At 46.2% G+C, this 24,409-nt stretch overlaps 1 protein-coding gene across 1 annotated transcript in view; it reads left to right on the forward strand.

Annotated features, from left to right (window-relative positions):
- The window catches only part of STOML3 (stomatin like 3), a 126,176-nt gene that overhangs the window by 94,694 nt on the left and 7,073 nt on the right, over nucleotides 1-24,409 (forward strand). Inside the window, exons 6-7 of the mRNA XM_086935066.1 lie at nucleotides 241-444; nucleotides 8,968-9,102. Of these exons, the coding sequence (XP_086791192.1) occupies nucleotides 241-444; nucleotides 8,968-9,102 (339 nt within the window). The remainder of the gene's footprint in view (nucleotides 1-240; nucleotides 445-8,967; nucleotides 9,103-24,409) is intronic.

Below are 24,409 nucleotides of genomic sequence, written 5' to 3' on the forward strand. Positions count from 1 at the left end.
CAATCTGTGAAAGCGTTGTAAGATGGAGGAAATTGCAAAACATTTTCACAATTAAAACGTGTAGTGGGATTGAAAAGTGCTTTCTACTAAATGTAGTTTATTGAAGGAAGATTGGATATTGTTGTTCTCTTTTACTGAATTGAGTGTTCTAATTAACCTTACCTAGCTCTCCATTCTCAGCATGTGCTTAATGAAGCATTTTACCATCTGAATATTTATATTTATTGTTTTTTCCTCTAGATCCTCACCAAAGATTCAGTCACCGTTCACGTGGATGGAGTTGTATTTTATAATATCTTTAGTGCAATAAGTGCAGTGGCCAATATTTCAAATGTATACATGGCCACACATCAACTGGCCCAGACCACTTTGAGAAATGTGCTTGGTACACAGAACCTGTCCAACATCCTATCCAATCGAGAGGAGATTGCTCATAGCATCCAGGTAAACCAATCAATAAAACCGCTCAAATCACAACCAAATCATTATCGTATTAAATGAAATAATTTTTCACTCTTGACTACTGTGTTTCTGGTTTTTCAAAGCTGGCCAATACAGTCTGTCTTAAAAAAAACGTAATCAGCAATTAACCAACCTCTTTTGATCATGATGCTGTAGCTTCAGCAGCAACCATGGCTATCTCTATTGATGTAAAACCAAAAAATGCCGCCTACAGGCATTTCAAACAAATGATTTGTTGGCCTCTCATAGGATAATGATTAGGGCTCTCGGTATAGATGGAATGCATGTGAAATGTTTTAGACAAATGTTTGTGGCTCATCTATTGACATTATAAGTTAGTATATTCCCAACATTTTTTAAAGCCCTTCCAGTTGACAAATATTGACAAACAATCTGGATAATACTATCAGGCCTCCATAACACTGAGTCTAACTTTGCATTTTGCTCCTCTGCACTACAATGCAAACTATTCCATATACTCTTTATTTCTGCTGTCTTTTTCCACAAAAAAGGGCAGCAACCTGAACTACTGAACAAACATACCTTTTCTTAAACAGCACGCCCGATTCCCAAAGCTGTGTGGGCAGTTAAGTGGAACACAGTCAAGAATGGTAGGATTTCCCCTTGGTAAATGTATGTTTTCTTACACAATAACTGGCAGAGCTTCCTTCTCGAGTTAGCTGATTTTTAAAGGTGTATTTTTGGGCATTTGAAGTTGGGTTTCCCTGCAAAAACTGTTAAACATCCAAAAACCTGGAAGTCAGTGAGTATCTCACAAAATATTTGCAGGTAGGTTCCCCATCCTGAATGCTTCCTATACTGTCCTCACATGTTGACTATGTATGGTGTTGCGATGTATAGTGCTCATGTTCTGTTTGAGGCTGGGTTGTGATTAGTAATCAGTTGCCAAATATCTAAACAACAGTCATAGCTAAAAAAAAAACATGAAATGACCTAGGAACATAATTTTATTTAAAAAAGAACCTTGTGGAAAATATTGGCTTTTCAAACTTGATAACAGCAGATACAATGAGATTTCCCGAGTTTCCGTTGTAGAGATTTCTGAGCCTTGAGAATCAACCTCTGGCAATCCAACTCCCCCTCCCCATCTCCAGTTATTGATTTTTGCTGCCTCTAAATACATCCGACTGCATTATTCAGTGCAAGCTGTATTCTGCATATAGCTGGGGCTTTAGCATGCACTTCTTGAAGTCCTCTGTTGCCACCTTGAACTGGGCTGCTGAAAAACTCACCACCAGCCACTGCTGTGAAGACAAATGCAAAAAGAACTATTGATGGACGGAATGCTGAACAATATGATACACTAACCCTTACTACAGAGATCTGGGCCTAAATTCATAGTTTTTGTTGTTCACCATGCCATTGCAGTTTTGACCCAGCCATATGCAAATTAGTCTTGACCCTGCTCCTCATGGGAACAGTCAAGCCCGAACTGCCTGGCCAGGTCCTTACTGGACCAGAGACTAGCATCCCTGGACCAGGTTTCAGGGTCTCATTCCTCATCAGCCAGGATAGCTTTACTTTTGTGTCATGGTGAGCACGGAACCCATGTCTTGGCATGCCCGTCCCACACGGGTGACAAAAATTAAATAGAACAATTGATGCCGAACAATGTCCAGCATTCAACCCTAGTTCAGAGATCTGGGCCTAAAGCCATCATTTCTCAACTCCCCATGCCATTCCAGTTTGGACCCAGCCATATGCAAATCAGTCTTGACCCTGCACCCCATGGGAACCGTCCAGCCCAAACTGCCAAGCCAGAACCTCCCTGGACATGTAACAAGCATCCTGGGACCAGCTTTGGGGTATGACCCCTCATCAGCCAGGCTAGCTTGACTCCAGTGGCAGGATGAGCACGGGACCCACATCTGGACAAACCCGTCCCACCCGGAGTGACAAATGCAAAAAGAACAATTGATGGACGGAATGCAGAACAATGTCAAAACATTCACCCCCAGTACAGAGATCTGGGCCTAAATCCATTGTTTTTTTGCTCACCATGCCATTCCAGTTTGGACCCAGCCATATGCAAATCAATCTTGACCCTGCTCCCCATGTGAACAGTTCAGGCCGAACTGCCAAGACTCTGTCTTACAGGATTCAAGTGACCATAGTCTCCAAGCGTACAACTTCACGGGCATTGAAGCTGCAGCAGCTATCTCGGGTAAGTTCCTCGCATGCAGCTGGGGCGGGGCAGTGGTGGGGTGTCATTGAGCCCCTCACATTCGGCCAACCAACAGTGGCCAGGAGTCGTTGATGCTCATTCAATGCTGGTAGGTTTCTTGGGATCCTCCCCACAAGTGGAAGGGGGTGCAACGCTCTTAGTGCAGTTCTTGGGTCCGCTTGGGTCACTACGGCTGCCTCCGCCTTCCAATAACTGGCTTGACCAAACCACTCTCCTTGCCTGGTCCCAGTGGGCCCCTTGGCATACGGGGTCATCATCCTCACTCTCTACATGGGCTAGGGCCTGATGGGCACAGCAGCAATCTTCACTGCAGCCCCACAGGGCAAATGGCTCGCAAACTTACAACCTGCACATGGGCATTGACTGATCGGTGTAGCAATGTTCACGTTTCATTTCACAGCAGCCTTCCTCTGACATACGAAGGCTGCCGACTTTTCCCTGCACAAGGGCAATGACCCAATCAGTGCAGCAACTGCCTCTCACACTTTGCTACAAAAATCCAATCAACAGAATCCCCCACTGAACGACGCTCCCTTCAGTTCTCTCCTCTTCCTCAAAGGGTCCACTGGTTTTGGCAAATAGGCAGGCACTGGTGCTCCAGGCTGCAGAGGCAGATGGTCTTGAAATCCCTGGGCGATGCCCCTTCACCCCCAGTCCTGGTCACAGGCAGAAGTCTTGTAGATCTTCTCCTCCTCACACAGCGTGATTGGCTGCTTAACAGTTGATAATTTTGGGGGCCTTGAGCTCCTCTTCTTGTAGTCCATTTTCAGACACCAAATGAGAATTTGAGTCTGAGTCTATAAAGTTTATGGTAGGTGTCTGCATCCTTTTGAAGTTCACTCTCCTCTCCCCTTGCCTTCCTCCAGAAAGCAGACTGTCACAGCAGGAGTGACTCCACATCTAAAAAGCCCCACAATACAGGCCATGGGCATGACTACAGGTTCACACCTGGAAGTTAGTCACAGAAAGGTTACCCCATGGCCTCAGCCCTACTCTTTATTATTCTCTTATCAGCCTGATCTCCTTCTTGAGATGTGCCCAGGCCCCTTCTCAGTGACCTCCCTCTAACCAAAGAGCACCCTTTGAAATGTACTGAAGAGCCTGGCTCTCCCTTACTCCAGTGTGGCCCACCCGGCTTACAAGAATGCAGCAATCAACAGATTGAAATGGATCCGCTGCTTCTTCACTGGACGAATACAGAGTCAGACAACCACAGCTCCATTCTCAACCCATGGAGATCAACCGCGTAGTGCCTCCCTGAGCCCCGCTCTCTTCAATATCTACATTGCCCCGCCTGCAGCCATCGTCCGGAACCACGGACTCAACATCGTCTCCTATGCCGATGACACCCAGCTGATTCTTGTCATCATCAACGAATCCACAGTCACCAAGAACAGCTTCCACCATGGGTTGCAGGCTGTCCCTACCTGGAGGGAGGTTAGCTACCTTAAGCTCAACTCGGAGAAGACCGAAGTACTCGTACTGGGCTCCACCCCCCTGCCTGGGACATTCCTGGTGGCCCGCAGCACTTGGAATTCTCCTCACCCACAGACCACACACAAAACTTTGGCATCATCCTGGACTCCTCGCTCACTATGATGCGCCAGATCAACGCCATCTCATCAGCCTGCTTCTACATGCTGTGCCTGCTCCTAAAGATCTTCAAGTGGAGCCCCACTGAGTCCAAAAAGATGGTCACCCACGCACTCATCAGCAGCAGACGACTACTGCAACCCACCCTGCGCCGCCATCACCTAGAAGCTCCTCAAGAAACTATAGAGCATTCAGAACGCCTCCACCAGACTCATCCTCAAAATCTCCCACGGGCCACCTGAGAGACCTCCACGGACGCGGGACCCGCGTACCACAACTACCGCCTTACATTCCATGCACTCACCAGAGATCTTCGCTCTGACCAGCTGACCCTGGCCACCATCCCATGCATCCGCAAGACCACGGCTGGAGGAAGATCCGATTTCCGAAATCAATAGATGTGGTGTTCTGTACGGTTATCTATCTGAATTCAGTAGGAACCAGAAGGTTAATAATTTTTGTTTATTTTTTGTCGTTATATAATGTGGCTGTTGTTCCTAGGGAAATCCTTTACATGATCCATTCAGCAGGATTGTTTTTCTTACATGATGGGACACCTTCCTGCACAAAAATAATCCTTAGAGGCATATACTTCTTTAATTCTGTGTTGCATAATGCAGCAACATGGAAAGAGAAAGTAACAAGGAAAAATAAAGATATTCCTCCTAGTTACGCCTCTCTTGGGTACGTGCACCATTGTGGCGCAGATGCAATTATACAGGTCTCTGTAAATCTGGGATAGTCTCAAAATACATGGGTGAATGCATGGGAATGCCCATGCTCCACCCATGTAAGGCCTACCCAACGCAAAATAATGCAAACGGCTCTTTGTGCGGCCTTGTGTTACTTTGTATTTATTAAACCACATAAAGTGGCTTTGCATGCCTTTGAAAATGCCAAAAATTATTTTACGTCAGGGTTGCGCTACAAAAACTATGCAACCCTGACCCAAAATCATAATAAATCTGGGCCTAATGTTTTAAAAGTATCTACTCTCGCCCAGCCCCATAAAGCCCAAAATCCCTTTTCCACCTAAACGCCCCAAAATCAAGCCATAATAATGCAGCATGAGAGTAACCAAAGTGTTTATATCACTGAAGCGAATTGCCAGTCAATATAATGTAAATTTAGAGATGCTACAGATTTATGACTGTAGGTCTTACTAAGTGCTCAATATAAATGCTCTGTAATTTGCAATAGAATAAACAATTTTGTCATTAGAAAATACTGTTTACTTATGCGTTAAACATAGTAGAATAAGTAGAATAAAAGGACAGGAGGAAAGTGGAAACACAAAATTGCTGTGTGCGAATATAAATATTGCATCATGGTTCCATAACAATAATAAAGAGAACTGGCAGGGAATAAGACTTGCTCTAGGGACCCATTATAGTGCAGAAGCCTAGAAGTGGAGGGGAAAACACCTGTACAATAGACCATAATTATTCCCTTGGTTCAATATAAAAATGCCATACAATGTGACATAACTTAAGGGATGTGATTAACAAGAAGATATTTATTTGCTTATAGATTGATGTTTGCTTGCAAGGATGCCACAAATTAGGTCGGATTTCAAGTCTGTATTTAATTGTCATCAAAATCCTTTCATATGCCCTCTTTTGTCTGTCCATCTCTTTGGAGAGGCCCTCCTGGTTGAAATGAAGTACTCCCAGAGGAAGGGTACCTCTTTACCTGCGATACTCCCTGAACCGAGTTACAGTGTATCCCTTCTCCTCCCGTGGGATCAGCTAACTGCTGTCAGTTATCGATGCATTGGAATATTTTCAACAAAATATCTCCAATATTTTAAAAGTTTTTTACTTGTTTCTAAAATAATACCGACATTACACAAATTAATTGTGGAAACACACAATTGTGGAAAGTCAGAAGCACACAAAACAATCTACAGTGTAACACCTAATTCAAAAGGAAACAATGAATAATATATCATGATATTAACCATGTCAAAAACAGTAGGCAAACATTCCACAACCGCATCCTCACAATAGTCCAGTTTTAACACTCACTCCTTTCCCTAAGGACTTCCCTAACAATCTGTTGATCCTTCCAGTTTCTCTAAATTCTGTTTCTTTCCCTGACGCTCTTGTACCCAGTCAGATGGACTCTTTTTCTCACGGTAATTAAGTACCATTCTATAAATTTAGGCACATATTTTTATTGTTGTCCAAAGTCTAAAGAGGACCCTAAACCTTGCTACAGTAGTGTAATATAAAATAATCAAACATTCTTCTTCCCACTACTTTTCATTTTTAGGATTTTTCAGAAAGAAGAGACTTTCTTGTGTGTTATTGTCCTTGGTTTTCTGATGATTTTTCATGCCTAGGTATTATCAAATAATTCTTTCTGAGGGCAAATACAATTGGTACAGTATACGCTACTGTAACCACAGAGATAAAGTCCAGGTTTTGGCACTATTTGCCCAGAATTTATTTCGCTCATTCAATATTTTTTGGTATTCTGAGATATATGTCGTGTTTAAGTTGTAGATTTTTACCTTCAGTTGTCCCATAGTTTTGGAAAAGAGAAGAGGATAAAGATATGTGGTGGGTGGATTACAATCCTATATTTCCGCTGAGCCAATTTATGTTTTTATCCATAATATCCATGCTAGAGGGTGCATTTAAACCAGGATGCAAACAATAGAAAATGAATGCAAACTCGATCCCCACTCATTTTAGCTGTTGCACACTTTGACACTTTTTCTGGAAACCTGAAGGTTGTGTTCCGTTTTAATGCATGACTGACAGAGTAAAATGTCATGAAATGACCCATCACTGACAGCAGCTTGCTGGTAGTAAGCCAACATTCACTGTTTCCCTTTGTTCAACCGCTGAAGACTGAAGACTACATTTGCAGCTGACTTCCTAGCCATTCACAGAGAATCGCAAGAATATATATGGTGGGATTTCTGCCGGCATAAAAGTGAGGTACCTCAGTATGGCTGTGCAACAATATTGACTCAAATATATCAATTGCACAATATTGTCAAGGTAAGTAGACTTGGAGTTAAAGTAGTAATTCTACACTTTACTATAGCCTTATAGCCCGCCGTAGAGGGCTATACCGGCCATTAAAGGCCCTCTCCAGCGTTAAAGGCCCCGAGCCGAAGGCGAGGGCCTTTAACAAGGGAGAGGGACTTTAATAGCGGTATAGCCCATCTACGAAGGGCTATAAGGCTATTTGAACATTCTGTCACTAGAGGACAGAATGTTCTAACAAAAAAAACAAAGCCTTTTGGGAGCGTGAGGGAATGGAATCCCCTCAGGCTCCCTGAAGCCTTTGTTCACAGCCAGAGCTGTGAACAAAGAAACATTGGAATGTTGGAGCTCCAGGCTTATACCAGCCATTAAAGGCCCAGAGCACTCCATTGTTTTCAATGGAGCTCCCAACATTCCATTGTTCTAATAGATCCTCTTACCTTGACGCTAGTGCGTGGGTCAGTATCTTGCAGTCTTTATTGCTGCCAATCAGTATTTTTGTGTTTAATACTTGAAATAAAATGTGGGGTAAACTACCAAGAAGGATATATATATATTACCCACAAACTTACTTTTGCATTTTGACTATCCCACGAATGGCCACAAACTTCCACATACCCCTAAACTTGCGAATGTGGCACATCTGCCATTGCTGGCAGAATTACAAGACTCACAAGTAACTTTTCCAAAGTAAAATTTGACTAGTCTGAACTCCGTGGAACAGGATTTGGTTTTATATATTGGAAACTACTCTGGCCCACATTCAGTAAATGTAGACCCTAAATAAGGAACGTGAACCTGAAAACTGTTCTTTACTGATTTAAAGCCCAAATTAGCTTTTTACCTTAAATGAGACATTGGTTGATCGGTCATTTCAAAATGCTCTCAAAGACAAGTAGTGTAGAAACGTACTGTGACTGTGGGGGATCTCACAAGAAAATAATAGATTATATTTCCAGGGACATGAAAAACAGAATCATTATCTGTTGTAATACAAAAAAGTTGGTGGTCTGAGCAACGGAAACTCAGCAGTTCAACTCAAATGACATCATTTTAGCGAAACTAACATAACATTGTACATTTAGGAAGGCATTTATTTTTGCACTCTTGTAAAGTGCACTCCAGCACAAGAAATCAATGTGTTGTACTTATGAACAGCAGACATGATTGGCATCATTACAAGTAACAAAAACATAGGTTATAAATACGTGTGACCAACAGACGGATATCTAGGTTATACAGCATCATGGAACAGAAGGAACTTTGAAGCAGGAGGAAGAAGTGAGGGTCATAGTATGACCAGGGAAAACCAAAGTAAGAAGTCAGTTGAATAGAATAGGCAAGATTAGGGTGGAAAGAGAGGGAGGAATGAGTGAACAGGTGCTAGGAGACAAGAGTAGATGGAGATTTTGGTAAACTAAGATGTATACAGGCTTCAGAGATACATTAGTGTGTCCAGCAAGGGAGCAGAATTAATCTAGAGGGCGGTTAATGGAACAGAAATCTAGGGTGAAATGGAAGTTGAGGAAGAGAGAGAAAGTTATTAATTGAAGAATAAATGTGAGCTTCATAATGGATTTAATCATTCAACAGAAGTGCTGGAAACGTGTATAAATAAACCAAGCTCAAATAAAAAGTGTGCACGAGTCTTAATTATCATTTCTGTAGTGTGTTTAATTCCTTACACAGTCTGATTTTCGTTTCTAGTCTATACTTGCCCAGGCCACACATAGTTGGGGAGTCAAGGTGGATCGTGTGGAAATCCGAGATGTTCGCCTCCCCATGCAGATGCAGAGGGCTATGGCTGCGGAAGCAGAAGCTACTCGTGAGGCGCGAGCCAAGGTAAAAGTTATAGCATCATAGCATGAGGCTAATGTATCATTTAGTGGTTAAGGTACTGTATGCTGAAGCCAGTTTAAATATTTTGGTGACCAGATGTGTGGAATTTCTATTGTCCAATGCCCAGGACATATTGTTTGCATTCAATGTCAAGTATTCGTGTTCATTTGTCCATTGAACAAGTAGGTCAAAATCAATGTTGCACACACCCTTTAACTTCCAGTTTTTGTTTCCAATTTATTTTGTTAGACAGTTTTATATATTTGGCCTTAACATTGTTACAGTCACAGTCATGATTGTGCCCATAGGGCACCAACAGTATACATCAATTGTTCAGTATATTCAGACATCCAAATACAGTCATGCCAGCATCGTTCCGGCTCTAGTCCCCTCGGCATGCTGCAGAGACACATAGGTTCTATAGTCAAACCTACCCGGTCACAGTCACTGTATATTCAAGCCTTAAATATGCTACACAGCGCTTCAAGCCAGTGTCAACCACTGTTCAAATTTCATTCTAATTTATAGCTGTCAGATAACTTCCTCCTTTCTATAGGTCTATTTAACCCCATACACCATTTTGATGTGGTGGCCTCATTTCACCACCTTGAATGCATTTCACTGAACTGTTCCACATGTTGCCAAAGCCTCTTTAAATTAATGGTGACAGTGGGTTGTGATTAGATAGCGTGGAACCTAAATGTTGAGTGACATACACTGCAGTGGCCACCTCAGCAGTGTAAAAGAACATATCAGTCTTGGTATGTAACTCATGGAACCCGGTGCGTAACTCTCCATATGTCCGTTGCCTGATGATTAGTCGCTCAGTGATGTAACTGTTTGGAAATTGTGATCGATTTTGCCCATCTCAGTTTTACTGTGGATCTATCTATGTCACACTCGAGTACAACATTAAAATCCCTACCCCATATGCTGGGAGCTTGACTATTTCTGATTAGAGCCGGTGTGAGAACTGCCAGGAATGTGGCCTGATTAGCGTGAGAGCGTAAGATGTAACTAGTGACAGTGGTCCTCCATCCAGTTCCCACTCAACCACCACATATATCTCTATGGTGAACTGTTTGAAAACAAACGAGTCCCCAGAGCCACACAAATCTGCAAACTTCTAGCAAATCCTGCATATGTTGTTCCCACAGCTGTTTGGAGTTTATGGAGCTTCCCTTGTGTGAAGTGTATTTCTTGTACGCAAGCAAAGTTAACCTGCTGATGCTTGATGTAGCCATAGTGACAATACCTTTTAACATAAGTGGCCATACTTCAGGTGTACCAGTTCAACATGTACCTATTCAGTTTTCAACCCAAATCCCTTGCCATTACAAAACAGTAGCCAAATAATTTCCCCAAACTCCCTCAAATCAACTATTCACCATTGGCTGGTTGCAGTATATGCACCAACTGTCCGAATGACCTTTAAATAACTTCCCAGCTCCACTTCCCTGACAGAGGCAGCAACATGTGCTAAACAACAACACAACAAAACTTGCAAAAACATTCCAACTGGAGTGTGGAGTATATGATGCAGGGAATCCATAAATTTATAATAAACACTTCTAACCATGCAGCCCTCTGCCACTGCCCATCCCCGGTCCTACCTCCACCCCAATATTTTCCCAGGCACCCCCTAGTTCCATTAGAGGTCCCAAATAAAAAAAAAGATGTATGGTATCACCATTCTAGTGCCAGATCAGAAGTCATCAGGGTGAGTTCGGGACTCCACCTAAATTCTATTTCCATCTCCTCAGGTATATCAGTCTCTGATTCTTCCATAGTCTCTGGTTCAGTTCTGGGGGATCTTGGTTTGTGGCTTCTGTGCTGTTTCACCTCCACCAGAAGTGCCCTTTCTTGTGCCAAACATTCTGTAGATAGTGTGATGTGCATTCTGCTGTTATTCCGCCTCCTGTGGGTTTTCCAACCGTCTTTAGATGCTTATGGGTTTACAAGTCTGGCTTCCCCACAGTCCTTCAGCCCTGACATACCTCCTATGGTGTGCACAGAAAAAAGGCACTGTCATCATTTACAAAAACAGGCTTAGCTGAAAACATCAGGGCGTAGCAAATATTTAGTTGAGGGAGTTGTTTTTTAATGTGAAAAATGATTCCCTCCTTCTTTGTGTCTCATTAGCATAGTCAGGGTACATATTTACTTTACTTTTTTTCAGCATCCAGGGACCCTTTTGCGTGCCACTTGTAATATGTGATCCCTTTCATGATAAACAGTCTCACCACCCGTGACCTGGGAGGGGCGCATGGTGAAGGGTGTCTATTGGGAACCTTAAGTGCACACTCCAATGAAAAGAAGGTGGAATGTTTTCTCCTCACTACTGTAGCAAAGATCCATCCTTCCAAAAAAGTGTTCCATACTCAGTGCGCTCTGGCAACCCTACTTTTTGAACTTTGTTGTGGTGGGATCTTCCTTCTGTGTCATGTACCTTCATTCTAAGGAATCACTTTAAGCTGTGCTTATGTCTCTGATATTGTGGGGTGCACCATCGCCAGAGTGGACTCGTTATTCTCAACTCTTTCCTTCAGCTTCTTATGGTTGGCTCTCAGTAAGTCAACGTCTTCTCCAACCCGTTAATTTTTGGCTTCAGTGCAATTTTAATGCCTATTAAGGATCCTCCATGGTAACAGTCTCCCTCTCCAGGTCATAGTTATTCTGGAACCCCAGGTCACCCGAGTGTTCTAGTGGTTTTCGGCTTCATCTTTTATGAGGGCCAAGTCTGTACTACCCAGAATGTCCAGTCACAGCCACACAAAGTGGAAAGAGCCCAATATCAATTACAATTATAGAGACCCAGCACTCACACTTGTACGCATACGATGCCCGAGTACTACCATTCGAATCCTGTGTAATCATTTAAGCCCCAGCGTGTCAGTACCAAGCATGACGCACCATTCAGGACTGGTATTACTAAGCCTCAATCAGGAGGATAATGACATCCTATGGGCTCCCACGAACCAGTTCAGGACTCAATAGGCTCCAGATTTGATCATCACACCTCAACTGATCAGTATCCTTTGTTTATATTCGGGTGGACCAGTGCAGAATCCGATCATTGATTCCCTCAAAAAAGTGGGACACCATCTAGGATGCGCTAACAGACTGACGGAACAGACCCCTCTGTGGGATGGTGATATGCTAGGAGAGGTAGGCAACCTACAGCGTTTCTGTAAATGGAAACTGATAGATATAACACATCTGGGAGATGTATGGCGGGGCCAGGCCCTACTTCCATTCTCTGAACTGCAAAAAGAGTATCAACTAGCATATACAGAACAATATAGATATCTACAATTGAGACACGCAATGCACAGGCATATAAAAGAGGGGGTGCATCTCCCTGAATATAACCCATTGGAAGACAGACTAGTACTAGATCCAATCCCGGAAAATGCACTGCCCTGCACGTATAGGAAGATTATTAACAATTTCCCGGCTCTCCTCATAAAGCTACGGGAGGCATGGGAATCGGACGTAGGCTTGCTAGAAGATGATGACTGGACGGAAGCTGTGCAAAGTCCCAGAGAGGTAGCGATTCAAGATTCTGGCTAGTTCAGTTGAGAATTTTACCTAGGTCCAACTCCACTAGCACACTCATGTTTAAGCTGGGTCGCACCCTTACGGAGGACTGTCAAAGGGGCTTTAAACAGAGGGGAACCTTCTTCCATATAACTTGGGACTGCCCAATTATACCGCGTTATGGAGGAAGGTGATGCTGGTATTGTCGGAGGTTATTGGACAAACAATGCCTACGGAGGCTAGGTGGCATGTACTGTGCATATCTGGGGAGCAGATGTTGCCTCAATATAAAATGAAATGTGGCTGCTAGTGGCTAAGATGGTCACCAAGTGGAATATCGCGGGGGCCATGGGGAGCCACTAATCCACTGAAGGTGGCATGCTGGAAAATAGACATGGATTGGTGCTGTGCAGCTGAGAAAACAATTTATGAGAGTAGAGGCTGTCCCAAGAAATGGGAAATAGTGTGGAACCAGTGAGATGTATATAGGAACGCAAAAGGGAAGTTAGAGTACTTAGACAGGAGTAGGTAGGAGACTAGGGATATATCGGGTGGGGGTCCTCTTAGAACTGTTTGTTAACTCGCAAATGACAATATACCACAGAAGTGTAAAATATCATGGCATATATGTACTACAAACCAGAGAATTAAGTAATGTTGTGCACTAATGCTGACATTTCTTCAATAAAAAAAGAAGTTAAAAAAAAAAGTGGGGACACTAGTAACTACTCATTTCACTGCGCATATTTTCTCTGTTGGTCTCATAGGATCACCGGGGCCCCAACACTTCATGTACTTCATGGTATAGCAGGGGCCTTCCTCTCTGGATTCTTCTGCAAGTAGCCACAGTTAGGCTGATGCAGGGCCCTCTAGGCTTTTTTCCCAGGATGTGGAGGCACCCACTCACACGGATGTCAGTACGCACTCCTTTCCGCTGCCTGAGGAGGGAGCAGCTGCCAGAACTCCTCACCTCCATTATGCATTGTCTGAAGATGGTGGTGGGGGGGAGGAGGAGCATCCACCATTGATCTGTCCAGATGTGCCCTGGGATATGCTTCAACTCAGACAATTCACCACTAGTCTTCCTGCGGGGTGTTGCCATCTCTGCACCGCTCATTCCTGCCCCTGGCCCCCATCCTGCCTTGAAGCACAGGGGAATTGCACGCCACCAACTGGGCAGGGATAATACAGACTGGAGGTCCCAGACTTGCCTAGTTGCGCCTGCTGCTCTCCCACCATTTCGGGCCCGCTCATGCCTCCCTCCCATCCAGGTTGGCACTTGCACACCCTCACAGGCGCTAGAGGGGAGGGAGGAGCTACAGCTACAGGATGTTAAACTGGGCAGACCACGCAGTGCTCACTAAAATGCAACAACAGGCATTTTACCCATGCCCCCCTTCACCTCTAGTTTAAAGTGCCACAGTGTGGATATCGAAATGAATGTGCGTGTGGGTATGCTGCATGTGGCATTCAAAATGGTATATTGAGTACATTCCTGGAAATCCTTTACTGTTAGGACAAGCTATTTAAGAAATGCTGTGAGCTGTAAACTGACCTTGCTCTGCTGGCAGTTGTTACAATATAAAAAAATTGCAAGTTTATAAAATATAACAATTATGTGGCTAGTTATAATGCTACCAGAATGTAAACAAGATTCGTGATTTTTTTGTTGAAAGTAGTGTGCTAAAAAATGTTTGCAATAAAAAAAGGGCAAATACCAAAAAAAAGGGAAAATGTTGCAGATGGTTTTGCTAAACTATCAAGCAGTTCGTTTGCTTTCAAAATAAAAGATATCAAAAAAATGTTTCAACTTGACAAAAAGTAGATGAAGGTTACAGAAAGTGCTGCAAAATTCGTGTGTAGGTTTTTAAAGGATAACATTAAATAGTCTTACTCTGAGGCATCGTTAGAAAGATGCATGCCAATATTTTTTTTTTGATAACCAATTGTATTGATTTTGTAAAATTGCAGCAAAAACAACACCACCGATCAAGGGTACAATATGTAAGATGGCATATAGACGAAAACACATCACATCTACACGTACAGTTGACAAGCATTAAGAAGATAATGACGGTCCAGCTCCAGTCTACATTCGCATGACAGAAGCCCCTTCTCTGTAGTCCTCCACCACCCCCACCCATTTTCCCCACATTAGACAACATTTTTTGCGGGCACCCTCTGGCTGCATATAGGGGCCAACCTTTTCCGGTGTGAAAAGGATATTTGTTTAAAAATATGATGAAAGTTTTCTAAACAAGGCTGGGCAGTGTTCCAGCGCTCTGGGCCAACCCTCTTACCATTCATCCTCCGATGGACCTTTTCTTTCCTGACTGAGAGGTGATGAGAGTTAACATTACATCAATCCATTTCAATTAACAGTGTAACCCATTTGGCTACACAATAGGGGCTAGGAATCAGTGACTATAATTAAGGTTGTTTATTAGAAGCTAGCAATCGAGATATGATATACTAATATCAGCACCTTGCTATGAAGGTGCAACATTTACGAAAATCCCCACACTGAACATGGGATCGTCCTTGCTCAACCAAGCCATACTGTAACATTGCTGAATAAGACTCTTCAGTTAACACTCTGGCTCCTCATGTTACTTTGTCAAGGTCTTCTTCTCAATGAATCAACCAATCAAACCTTGCTGATAGCGCAACTTATCACTCGTGACGGTATACAGGCGCTGAGCTGATGGTCTCAGTCGAAGAGCAAGGTCCTGAGTCCCTTCCTGAAGTCCGCCAATGAGGGTGATGTTCAAAGGAGGAGGGTAAGGGTGTTCCAGGATTTGGCGGAGTGGTGGGAGAAGGATTGTCCTCCGGTGCGGCAGTGGCAGATGCGCTGTGTCTGTGCAAGGGTAATGTGAGCGGAGCGCAGGTTTCTGGGTGGGTGGTGAAAGTTTTTTTTTTTTAAAACATTTTTATTGTTTTATCACAAGGCCGTACATAGAACATGCATGTCATCATCAGGCAGCGACCCCGCGTCCCTAACCCCACATCCCGCCCTCTTCCGTCAAAGTGCAAATCCCATCATCACAGTGCGAATGTTCATCCATCACAGTTCTCCCTGTATTTCCCACCCATCTTCTTGATTCTCATAGCTTTACCCACCTCTGCTGGCCAACTCGTGATTGTTTTGGGTCCCTTCAGAGACCCCCGTCCAGGCCATGATAACGTCTCCATTTACCCCATACTTTACGGAATTTCCTCGAACAGCCTCTCGCTTTATATGTGACCCTTTCCGCTGCCATGTAGATGTCCAGTCCCCTCCTCCATTCCCCTAGCTGAGGCGTGTCAGACGCTCCCCACTTTCTAGCTATGTCTCTCTTAGCCATCACCAAGTCTAGCACCAGAAAGATTAGCAGTGGGCAGGCCAGATCTATATCATTGGTCATTCCCAACAGGACCAGCTTCGGATCAAGTGGTATGTCTATCTCCAATATTTTACTCAGTTCTGTGGTGATCGCACTCCAATAGGCCTGTATGTTTGGGCATGACCATATTATGTGTAGGAAAGTCCCGTTCTCGTGTCTGCAGCGTAGGCAGCTGGGGTCCGACACCCTCCCCATTTTACATAGCCTTACTCTGTCATAATATACTCTGTGTAAGATCTTAAACTGGATTAGGCGTAGACGTGACTTGATTGCTACTTCTCTGGGATGCATCAGTACCCCACCCCCCCAATCTACCTCATCCATCTCACCCACTTCCTGCTCCCATTTGTCTCGAAGGCTAGTGTGTTCGGTCTATTATTCATAATTGTTTTGTAGGTCAGGGAGACCGCTTTCCCTGGGATCTTTTCTTGCAATAGACGGCTCTCTAGTGGTGCGTATTCAGGTAGCAGCGCTCGTAGGGCCCCTTCCGCCAGGTAAGCATGTCTCAGTTGTATGTATTTAAAGAATTGAGAGCGCTGTTGCCCAAATTCGGTCTGTAGCGAGGCAAAGGGTTTTAGTGCTCCATTTTTGATGACGTCCCCTAGTGTAGAGATGCCGATGTCGTCCCATCCCTGGAACCCTCTCAATTTGCCCAGCTCTTTGAGCCAGGAGCACTCCCATAGTGGTGTTTGCTTCGTAGCCCTGTGAGCCCACCCGGTGACATTTGTGGCTCTGTTCCATGCCCCCAGTGTAATCTTTGTGGCCGTCAGTAATCTAGCCTGCCCCTTCCCACCATATATGTAGTGTAGGCTTGAGTGCGTGCCTATTTGGTATCTTTCCAGGGCATACGTGGGGTGAGTGGCAGGTGCGTGGAGCCAGTCATTAATGGGGGCTAGATGTTCTGCCCAATAGTACGTCTCTAGGTCAGGGAGTGAGATCCCCCCGTCATATTGGTGTCTATGCAGCGTTGCCAGTGCGACTCTGGGGTGTTTCCCCAATCATAGGAATGACCGGAGGTCCGAATGTATGTCCCGAAAAGTCTTGAACAGTATCGGGAAATATTCTTTTTGAAAGGCATAAAGGAATTTTGGGAGAGATATAATTTTGAACATCGCTGCCCTACCAAGTATTGTCAAAGGGAGAGACTGCCACCTACTAGCGTCGGCTTTGAAGTCATGTATGATCCGAGCAATATTACGATCATATGAGGCGTCTCTGTCAGCAGTGATAAATATCCCCAAGTACTGAAAGCCTTCTTTTTTCGTCTGTAGATTTTGCGGCAGTTGAAGCCATTCCTTACGCCCTTGGTGGTCATAGAGTGTCGATTTGTGCCAGTTAATCTGATATCCTGAGCTCGTGCCATACCTTGCCAGTTCATCAAACAGCGCCGGTATTGTGTTTTCCAACCGCGTGACATAGAGGAGGACGTCATCGGCGTAGAGGGATAATTTTTCATCTCGCGTGTCTGCTTGGCTTATACGGAACCCCGGGATCCTCTCGTTTTGTCTGACCACGGAGGCCATCACCTCGATTGTCAAGGCGAATAGCAGGGGTGACAGGGGGCATCCCTGTCGGGTTCCCCGTTGTATGGGAAAAGTCCTCGACGTCACCCCATTGACCCTTACCCGGGCTCTAGGGCCTGCATATAGTAGACTAATTTTTATTCTGTATTTGGGTCCAAAACCCATTTGTTCTAGTACTCCCTCTAAGAAGGGCCAATGAACAGCATCGAACGCCTTTTCTGCGTCAGGGACATGAACCAATGTGGCTCTGCTCTATCTTTTATCACATGCAGCCAGTTATATGTCTTCCTTAAATTATATCTGGTAGCCCTTTCGGGAATGAACCCTGTCTGGTCCATATGTATCAGGCCTGGGATGACCCTTCTCATGCGCAGAGCTAGTATGGTGGCATAGATCTTGGCCTCCACATTTAGTAGGGAAATGGGACGGTATGAGGTGCAGTCCTCTGGTGGTTTCCCAGGTTTGTGGATCGGGTCAATCGTGGCCTGTCTAATATCCAGAGGGAACTGTGCCTCCTTTTCGGCATCCTGGAACATGCCCAGTAAATGTCGAGTCATGAGGTCGGCCATGTTCTTGAAGAATTCCGCAGGAAAGCCGTTAGGACCCGCGGCCTTCCCTGTGTGGAGTTTGGCCAGAGCCGCTCAGACTTCCTCTTCCGTGACGTCGGACTCCAGATCTGCGCAATCGGTCTCCTCAAGTACTGGAGGGTAATGGGTGCCATATATTGCAATGTCTCTATTTTAGAGCCTAGATCGCGGGCCTTGTATAAATTTTTATAACAGTGGGCAAACGCGTCAGCTATCTTATCGTCAGTGCAGACCTAAGAGTCAGGGCCTACCCTTATTTTCTCAACCCAGCGTTCGTCTCTCTCCTTCCTACTGAGCCAGGCCAGTAGTCTCCCCGATTTATCGCCCACATCATATATGCGGTGTAAGGTAGCCAGCGCTTGCGTCCTGGCCTCTCCTGTCACTAGCTGTCTATATTGTGCCTGAGTATCCGCAAGGCGTCGTTGTGTCCCTATGTCTCTCGTGAGTAGATGTTCTTGCTCTAGTTGTAGTATTTTTGCTTCTAGGGTCTGTATCTCTGTCTGGTTCTTCCTTCTAACCTCTGCCAGTCTACAGTGGGCCTTATCACAAAGCACTACTTTGAGTGCCTCCCACAGGACTACTTGTGAGTCTACAGATCCCACGTTTTCCCTGAAGAACACCTTCATGTCAGCCCTGAGCCCCTTCATAATGTCAGGGTTTTGTAAATCCCAGGCCGAGAGTCGAAGGGTCGCGGGACCCCTCCTCCTCCGTCTACCAATCTGAATCGCTAGGGGGGGAGTGGTCAGATATCCCTCTAGCATAGTATTCCGCCGAATCCGATACTTGTAGTGCCTGTCGCGCCATGAAGATATAGTCCAGGCGGGAATAGACTTTGTGTGCCCCAGAGAAGAAGGAGAACGCCTGGTGTCCGGATGTAGCCAACGCCACACATCTAGGAGGCCCAGTATCTCCATAGATTTAGCTAGGGTGGTCATATTTTGGGATCTATCTCTCTCACCTGTCCGGTCTGCGGTAGAACTCATCACATCATTAAAGTCTCCCCCAAGGATTTGGATTGTGTCCGATGTATTGAGAATTATGTCTGATACCCCCTTCATAGTGTCTGCCTGTAGTTTGGGTGGGGCATAGGCTGATATGAGTGTGTATTCCCTTCTTCTCCATGACCCTTGCCCTGTCTATCAGTCCAGATTTGTGTCACTCTCATTGGTGGGTTCTTTTTAATGAGTATTGCAGTCCCTCTAGACCCCGAGGAAAACCCTGCGTGCACCAAAACTTTGTATTGTCCCCTTGCCAAGAAGGCGCATCTATTGCCTTGTAGGTGTGTTTCCTGGAGGAGTACAACATCTGCCCCAGACCTCCGGATGTAATTGTTTACCAAACCTCGTTTTATCTTGCAGCCCAGGCCATCACCTTAATGCCCCCCTCGTGGTCAGCTTCTCTCTCATGATCCCCCATAGTCATACTGGTGGTGCGTAAGTGGTAGACCCTGTATCTCCTGTGAAGGTGTCCGGTGTGGGACAGAAGTCAACGGTCGACGTGATGTGCTAAGTAATGTTTGGTAGCCTCTGACTTTTTGTGACGGGATGTGTTGCCTTTCACGAGTGTCTGCCCGACAGATGATTGTGACACTCAGGTTGAGTGCCTCTCTCCCCCCTCCCCCCCAACTCCCCCCCAACTCCCCCCAACTCCCTCGCCCTCCCCCCTTGCGCTGTCCCCAACCTGTTGATTCAACATAGCTGAACTCCCCCACTTTCCCCCCACCCCACCTCCCTCCCCTTTCAGTCCCATCCCTCTGCAAGGCAGAACTGTCAGTAGGAGAAGGTCTATCGCCCTCCCAGAGGTCCCCCTCCCTTTCAACCTACTATATCAAACTCAATGCAAAACATGTAGTGCATTCCCCAGTAAATAGTCTTAAGAGTCAAAGGCAAAAAATGCGTACAAAAATAGTCTGTAACTAATAGAAACCAATAGGTATAAGGAGGGTGTAACAACTTGCGTGTCCTCTTAGCGATGAGCTGCAATCTCGGCTGCCCAAGCTGCCCTTGTTCAAGAATGCGAGTCCTGCGTGTCCGGACGGGGTCCCTCGTATGCCCTGAAACGTCTCGTTCTAGCTCTCGGATCGCCTTTTCCAGTGGATGGACGGAGTGCGCTTCTCCCTCCTCCTCTTACGATGAGCGGGCTTTGGAGTCTTCTCTCTCTTCTCCTTCCGAGCGGGAGGTTCTGCTTAAACAACTGAATCTAGATCCCGTTGCGCCTCTCCTTCTGGGTGATGCCGATTGTCCTTTTTGTCTGTTCACCTGGGTGCGTCCCGGGTAGGGCGTAGTCTGTGTCTGTCTCCTATTTCTTTGTGCCTTTTGTCGCAGGGCCTTCGGCCATTCCCACTGCGGCCTGTGAGGAGTCGGCCTATCTGATCCGCCCCCTCTATTGTTTTCCTGTCTGTGGAATATGGGTCGTTCCTCCAGCCATTGCCAGGCATCTTCCGGATGGTTAAAGAAGCGCGCTTTGTCTTTGTAGATCACCTTCAGTTTCGCTGGGAAAAGTAGCATATATGTAATGTTCATGTCTCTCAGCTTTGCTTTGAATGCGTCGAATGAACGGCATTGCTTTTGTACTTCCCGGCTATAGTCAGGAAAGATCATAATAGTTGCGTTCTCCATGCGAATTTCCTCCAGCTTTCTGGACTCTTGCAGTATCAGGTCCCGGTCTGCGAAGTTGAGGAAGCGTGCAATGACGGGTCTGGGTCTCGCCCCCTCAGGTGGTCGTGCCAATAGGGCTCTATGGGCCCTTTCGATGATGAAGCAGGTCGAGAACTGCGCCACCGGGAAGGTTGTCATCAACAACGAGTGAAGAAAGACCACCATGTCCGTCCCTTCATTCCTTCTCTAAATCCAACAAAGCGCAGGTTGTTGCGTCGCGCCCTGTTTTCTGTATCGTCAACCTTCCACAGTAGCTGACGATGCGAGGCCTGGAGCTCCGCCATATCCTTCCTCAGCGTGGAGATCGAGTCTTCCGCCTCCCCTATTCGTGTCTCCACCGTAGTCACCCGGTCCGTCAACTTCCGGAAGTCTTGCCGCAGCAGTGTCACTTCCGACCCAACTTCGCCAATTTTAACCTCCAACGCTGCCCTGGATTCCTGGATGTCGGCCCTGGACGCTTGGATGGCGGCCATCAACAGGTCTGTGTCTGAGCGCACACCGTTTGTCGTGGGCGCGGCCTCGGTGGTTGACCGTGGCGCAGCAAAGTTATCCATAGGGCCCTGTTTGGCAGTTTTGGGGAGCGTATCTTTCTTCCCCATGGTTGGTGACGCCAAGCAGTGACTTCCGCGTGGAGCCGATGTCTCCCTCCACCTGCGCTGCAGGTCCGCGGTCTTGAGTCTTGAACCTCGTAGCTCGCACCCTCGGTCTCGGTCTGCGCCTCGCCCTGGATCCCGGCCTCTGCTCGCAGTCTACGGTCTCCTTGCCGTCTCCTACAGAGTCTGGGCCATATGGCATATACCCTCCCCTCGGTATATTCGGACGGAGCGCCATGGGAACGCGTAGTGTCTCGTTAGATCGTGCCTCTTCCTCGCCTTGTCTTGTTCTTTCTTACCGGTCCCGCAGCGCCAAGCGGCGGATGCAGCTTGTTGATCGAGCGCCTCTCAGGCTCCGCCACCTCCAGGTTCTCACAGGCCAGGCCTCCACCTCCGGTCCATAGAGCTCGGCCCACATCCAGACTCCAGTCCTTGGCCACAGCGAGGCCCAGGTCCCGTATCCCTCTCCGTTCCACCTCCAGGCTCCAGTTCCAATGGCCAAGGGGTGGGGGGGTGGGGAGAGCCAGTACCGCGGTGCAGGGGGCGTGTAGTAGGCCTGTTCAATTCGCCAAGACTTACCAGGCCTGCGGGGTCTCACAATACTGGGCGAACGTTTGCAATCCTGATGCCCGCGTTGTTGTTGAGGCTCAGATACTCCCCCCACCTCCCGGCTGCCGGCGATACCTTAGGGTCCTGTGAGCGCCGCACTGTACATCGCGGGTGCGGTCTTCCCCTCTCAGCGGGTGCCATTTCCACTCCTCCCACGCCACGGCCGGGCACAGTCCGGCGTTGGCGTCCACGTAGCCCTCCAGGAGGGGGTGTAGAGGTCCCGGTCGGGGTCCGCCGCCAAATACTGCTGGTCCAAGGAGCGTCCCGTTTAGAGGCGCAGGCCACTTCCCCACATCCGCGAGGGACTTGTAGCCGGCCGAAGGCGCTCAGCTGTTGTTCCCTCGCCTACGTATCGGCCCGATCCGCTCTCCTTCTCCAGGCAGAATCCAGGCACTCAGCACGCCGCCGCCATCTTGATTCCCGCAGCCGGGTTTGTTTCTGCCTCCGGTTCGCTGTTTTCGGCTGGTTTCTTCGTGCAGCTGGCAGGTTGTAGCTCACAGGGAGGCACAGTGACTTAATGCTCCTTTTAAAGTCTGTTTTGGGCTTTGTGGCACCAGTTTTACGTCGGATTCATAGAAGCTCGTCCGGAGCTACGAGGGAACACGTCCTAGCTGGCCATGCTGTTGGCCACGCAGCGGGTGGTGAAAGTTTGAGCAGTGGTTCATGTATGCTGATGCTGGTCCTTGGTTGTGAAGGGCTTTGTAGGCGTGGGTCATAAGCTTGAAATGGCATCTCTTCTGGATGGGGAGACAGTAGAGGTCTCTCAGTTACTGGGAGATGTGGGTCCTTTTGGGTAAGTTGAGGATTAGCCTGGCTGCTGCATTCTGGATCATCTGGCGTCTTCTCATGAGTTCGCCGGTGGTGCCTGCATAGAGTGCGTTGCTGTAGGCCATAGCGCTGGTGATTAGGGCCTGCGTCACTGTTTTTTCAGTACCAGTGGGTAGCCATTTAAAAATTCTATGGAGTGTGTGGAAGCAGTGACCTGTCGTTTCATGGAGAGTTTGCTGTCAAGGATGATGCCAAGGTTGCAGGTTTGATCTTTCGGAATGGGGGTGGGTCCGAGTTCCGATGGCCACCTGGAGTCGTTCTAGAGGGAGGTGTAGCTGCCGAAGTTCAGTACTTCAATTTTGTCCGTGTTGAGTTTCAGGCTCTCATTAACGCTAAGTGTTGTATCTATTCTCAAACAAACTATGTATGTGAACGCATCTGCAAGGAAAAAGTCGTGCAAGCAGAAATGGAAAACAGTATTTTATGCATTATGGAAAACAGGCCTAGTAGGGGCAATTTTAGAGCATTAAATCAATGGTGCACATTTAATATACGTGTGCACGTTTAAACACAAATGAATATAAAAGTCAGTGCTTAGATTCATATTACATGTGTCATACAGAAAAAACTTTAATAAGCATGTGTAAGTATGGCTAAGAACTACATTTTGAATGAAATATATTAGTGCACACATCATATAAATTCATTGTTGCTTCTAGAGTAAACATATTCTTATATTTTGTGAATGGCTTCTATATTAAACAGTAAATCTTGTTTGATGAATTAAGGCACACAGTGTATACTCTCTAATTCTACAGTGAATGCACTTCTATAACGATGTCAATTGTACACCTTTATTATTAATGATGTTAGGTCACACAGGAAATGGGCTAGATGCACAGCTGAAAGAGGGGGGGGGGGCTTACAGCAAAAGGACTCTGCAGCTGAGTTGTTACGGTTTATTGAAATGTGGTAAGGGAAAAGCCACCTCATACCAACCCCCAAGCCATCGTTTAAGATGAGCCAAACATGTGCAGTTTGTGCTTTGAAGTCTCATAATTGCCTCATCGGTGCCGTGAAGACTTCAGGAAGTCATTCAGTAGAATCAAGGACTAAATGCACTCTCCTTTCCAAGCCTTTGCTCGTTTTACATCCGAGACCTTTGTTATTCCGCTGTGGCGCCTTCAACTCATGTACCAATGCGTGGGCTCGTAAAATATCTGAACTAAGGTTATCCTGTTTTAAATGGCCTGTGTACTTGGCCCTGTCTGTTCAGAAATGCCTTTTACGCGAGTGCAGACCGGCAGGTGACAGGGTTTTGAAAGCAGTTGACAGTGGAGGGGTGAGGGTCTCAGGCAGTGGTCGAAGTGGGGAAAAACAAGCATTTACAATGCAATGGTCTCTGCATTATTAAAGGGAGAGCTATTGGCATTGCTCGTGACATTTTTTTTTAATCATAAATAAATGGCATTGTCGTTTACAATGCCAATATCTTAATCGCTCGCAAATGCATGACCTATTGCATTTACACCCACACAGAGCCACACACACAAAGCCACCCACACACAGATACAAAGCCACCCACACAGAGCCACCCACACAGTCATTCACATAGAGCCACCTACACAAAGCCATCCTCACACAGACAGA

Source organism: Lissotriton vulgaris, chromosome 8, assembly GCF_964263255.1.
Source record: "Lissotriton vulgaris chromosome 8, aLisVul1.2, whole genome shotgun sequence".
NCBI lineage: Eukaryota > Metazoa > Chordata > Amphibia > Caudata > Salamandridae > Lissotriton > Lissotriton vulgaris.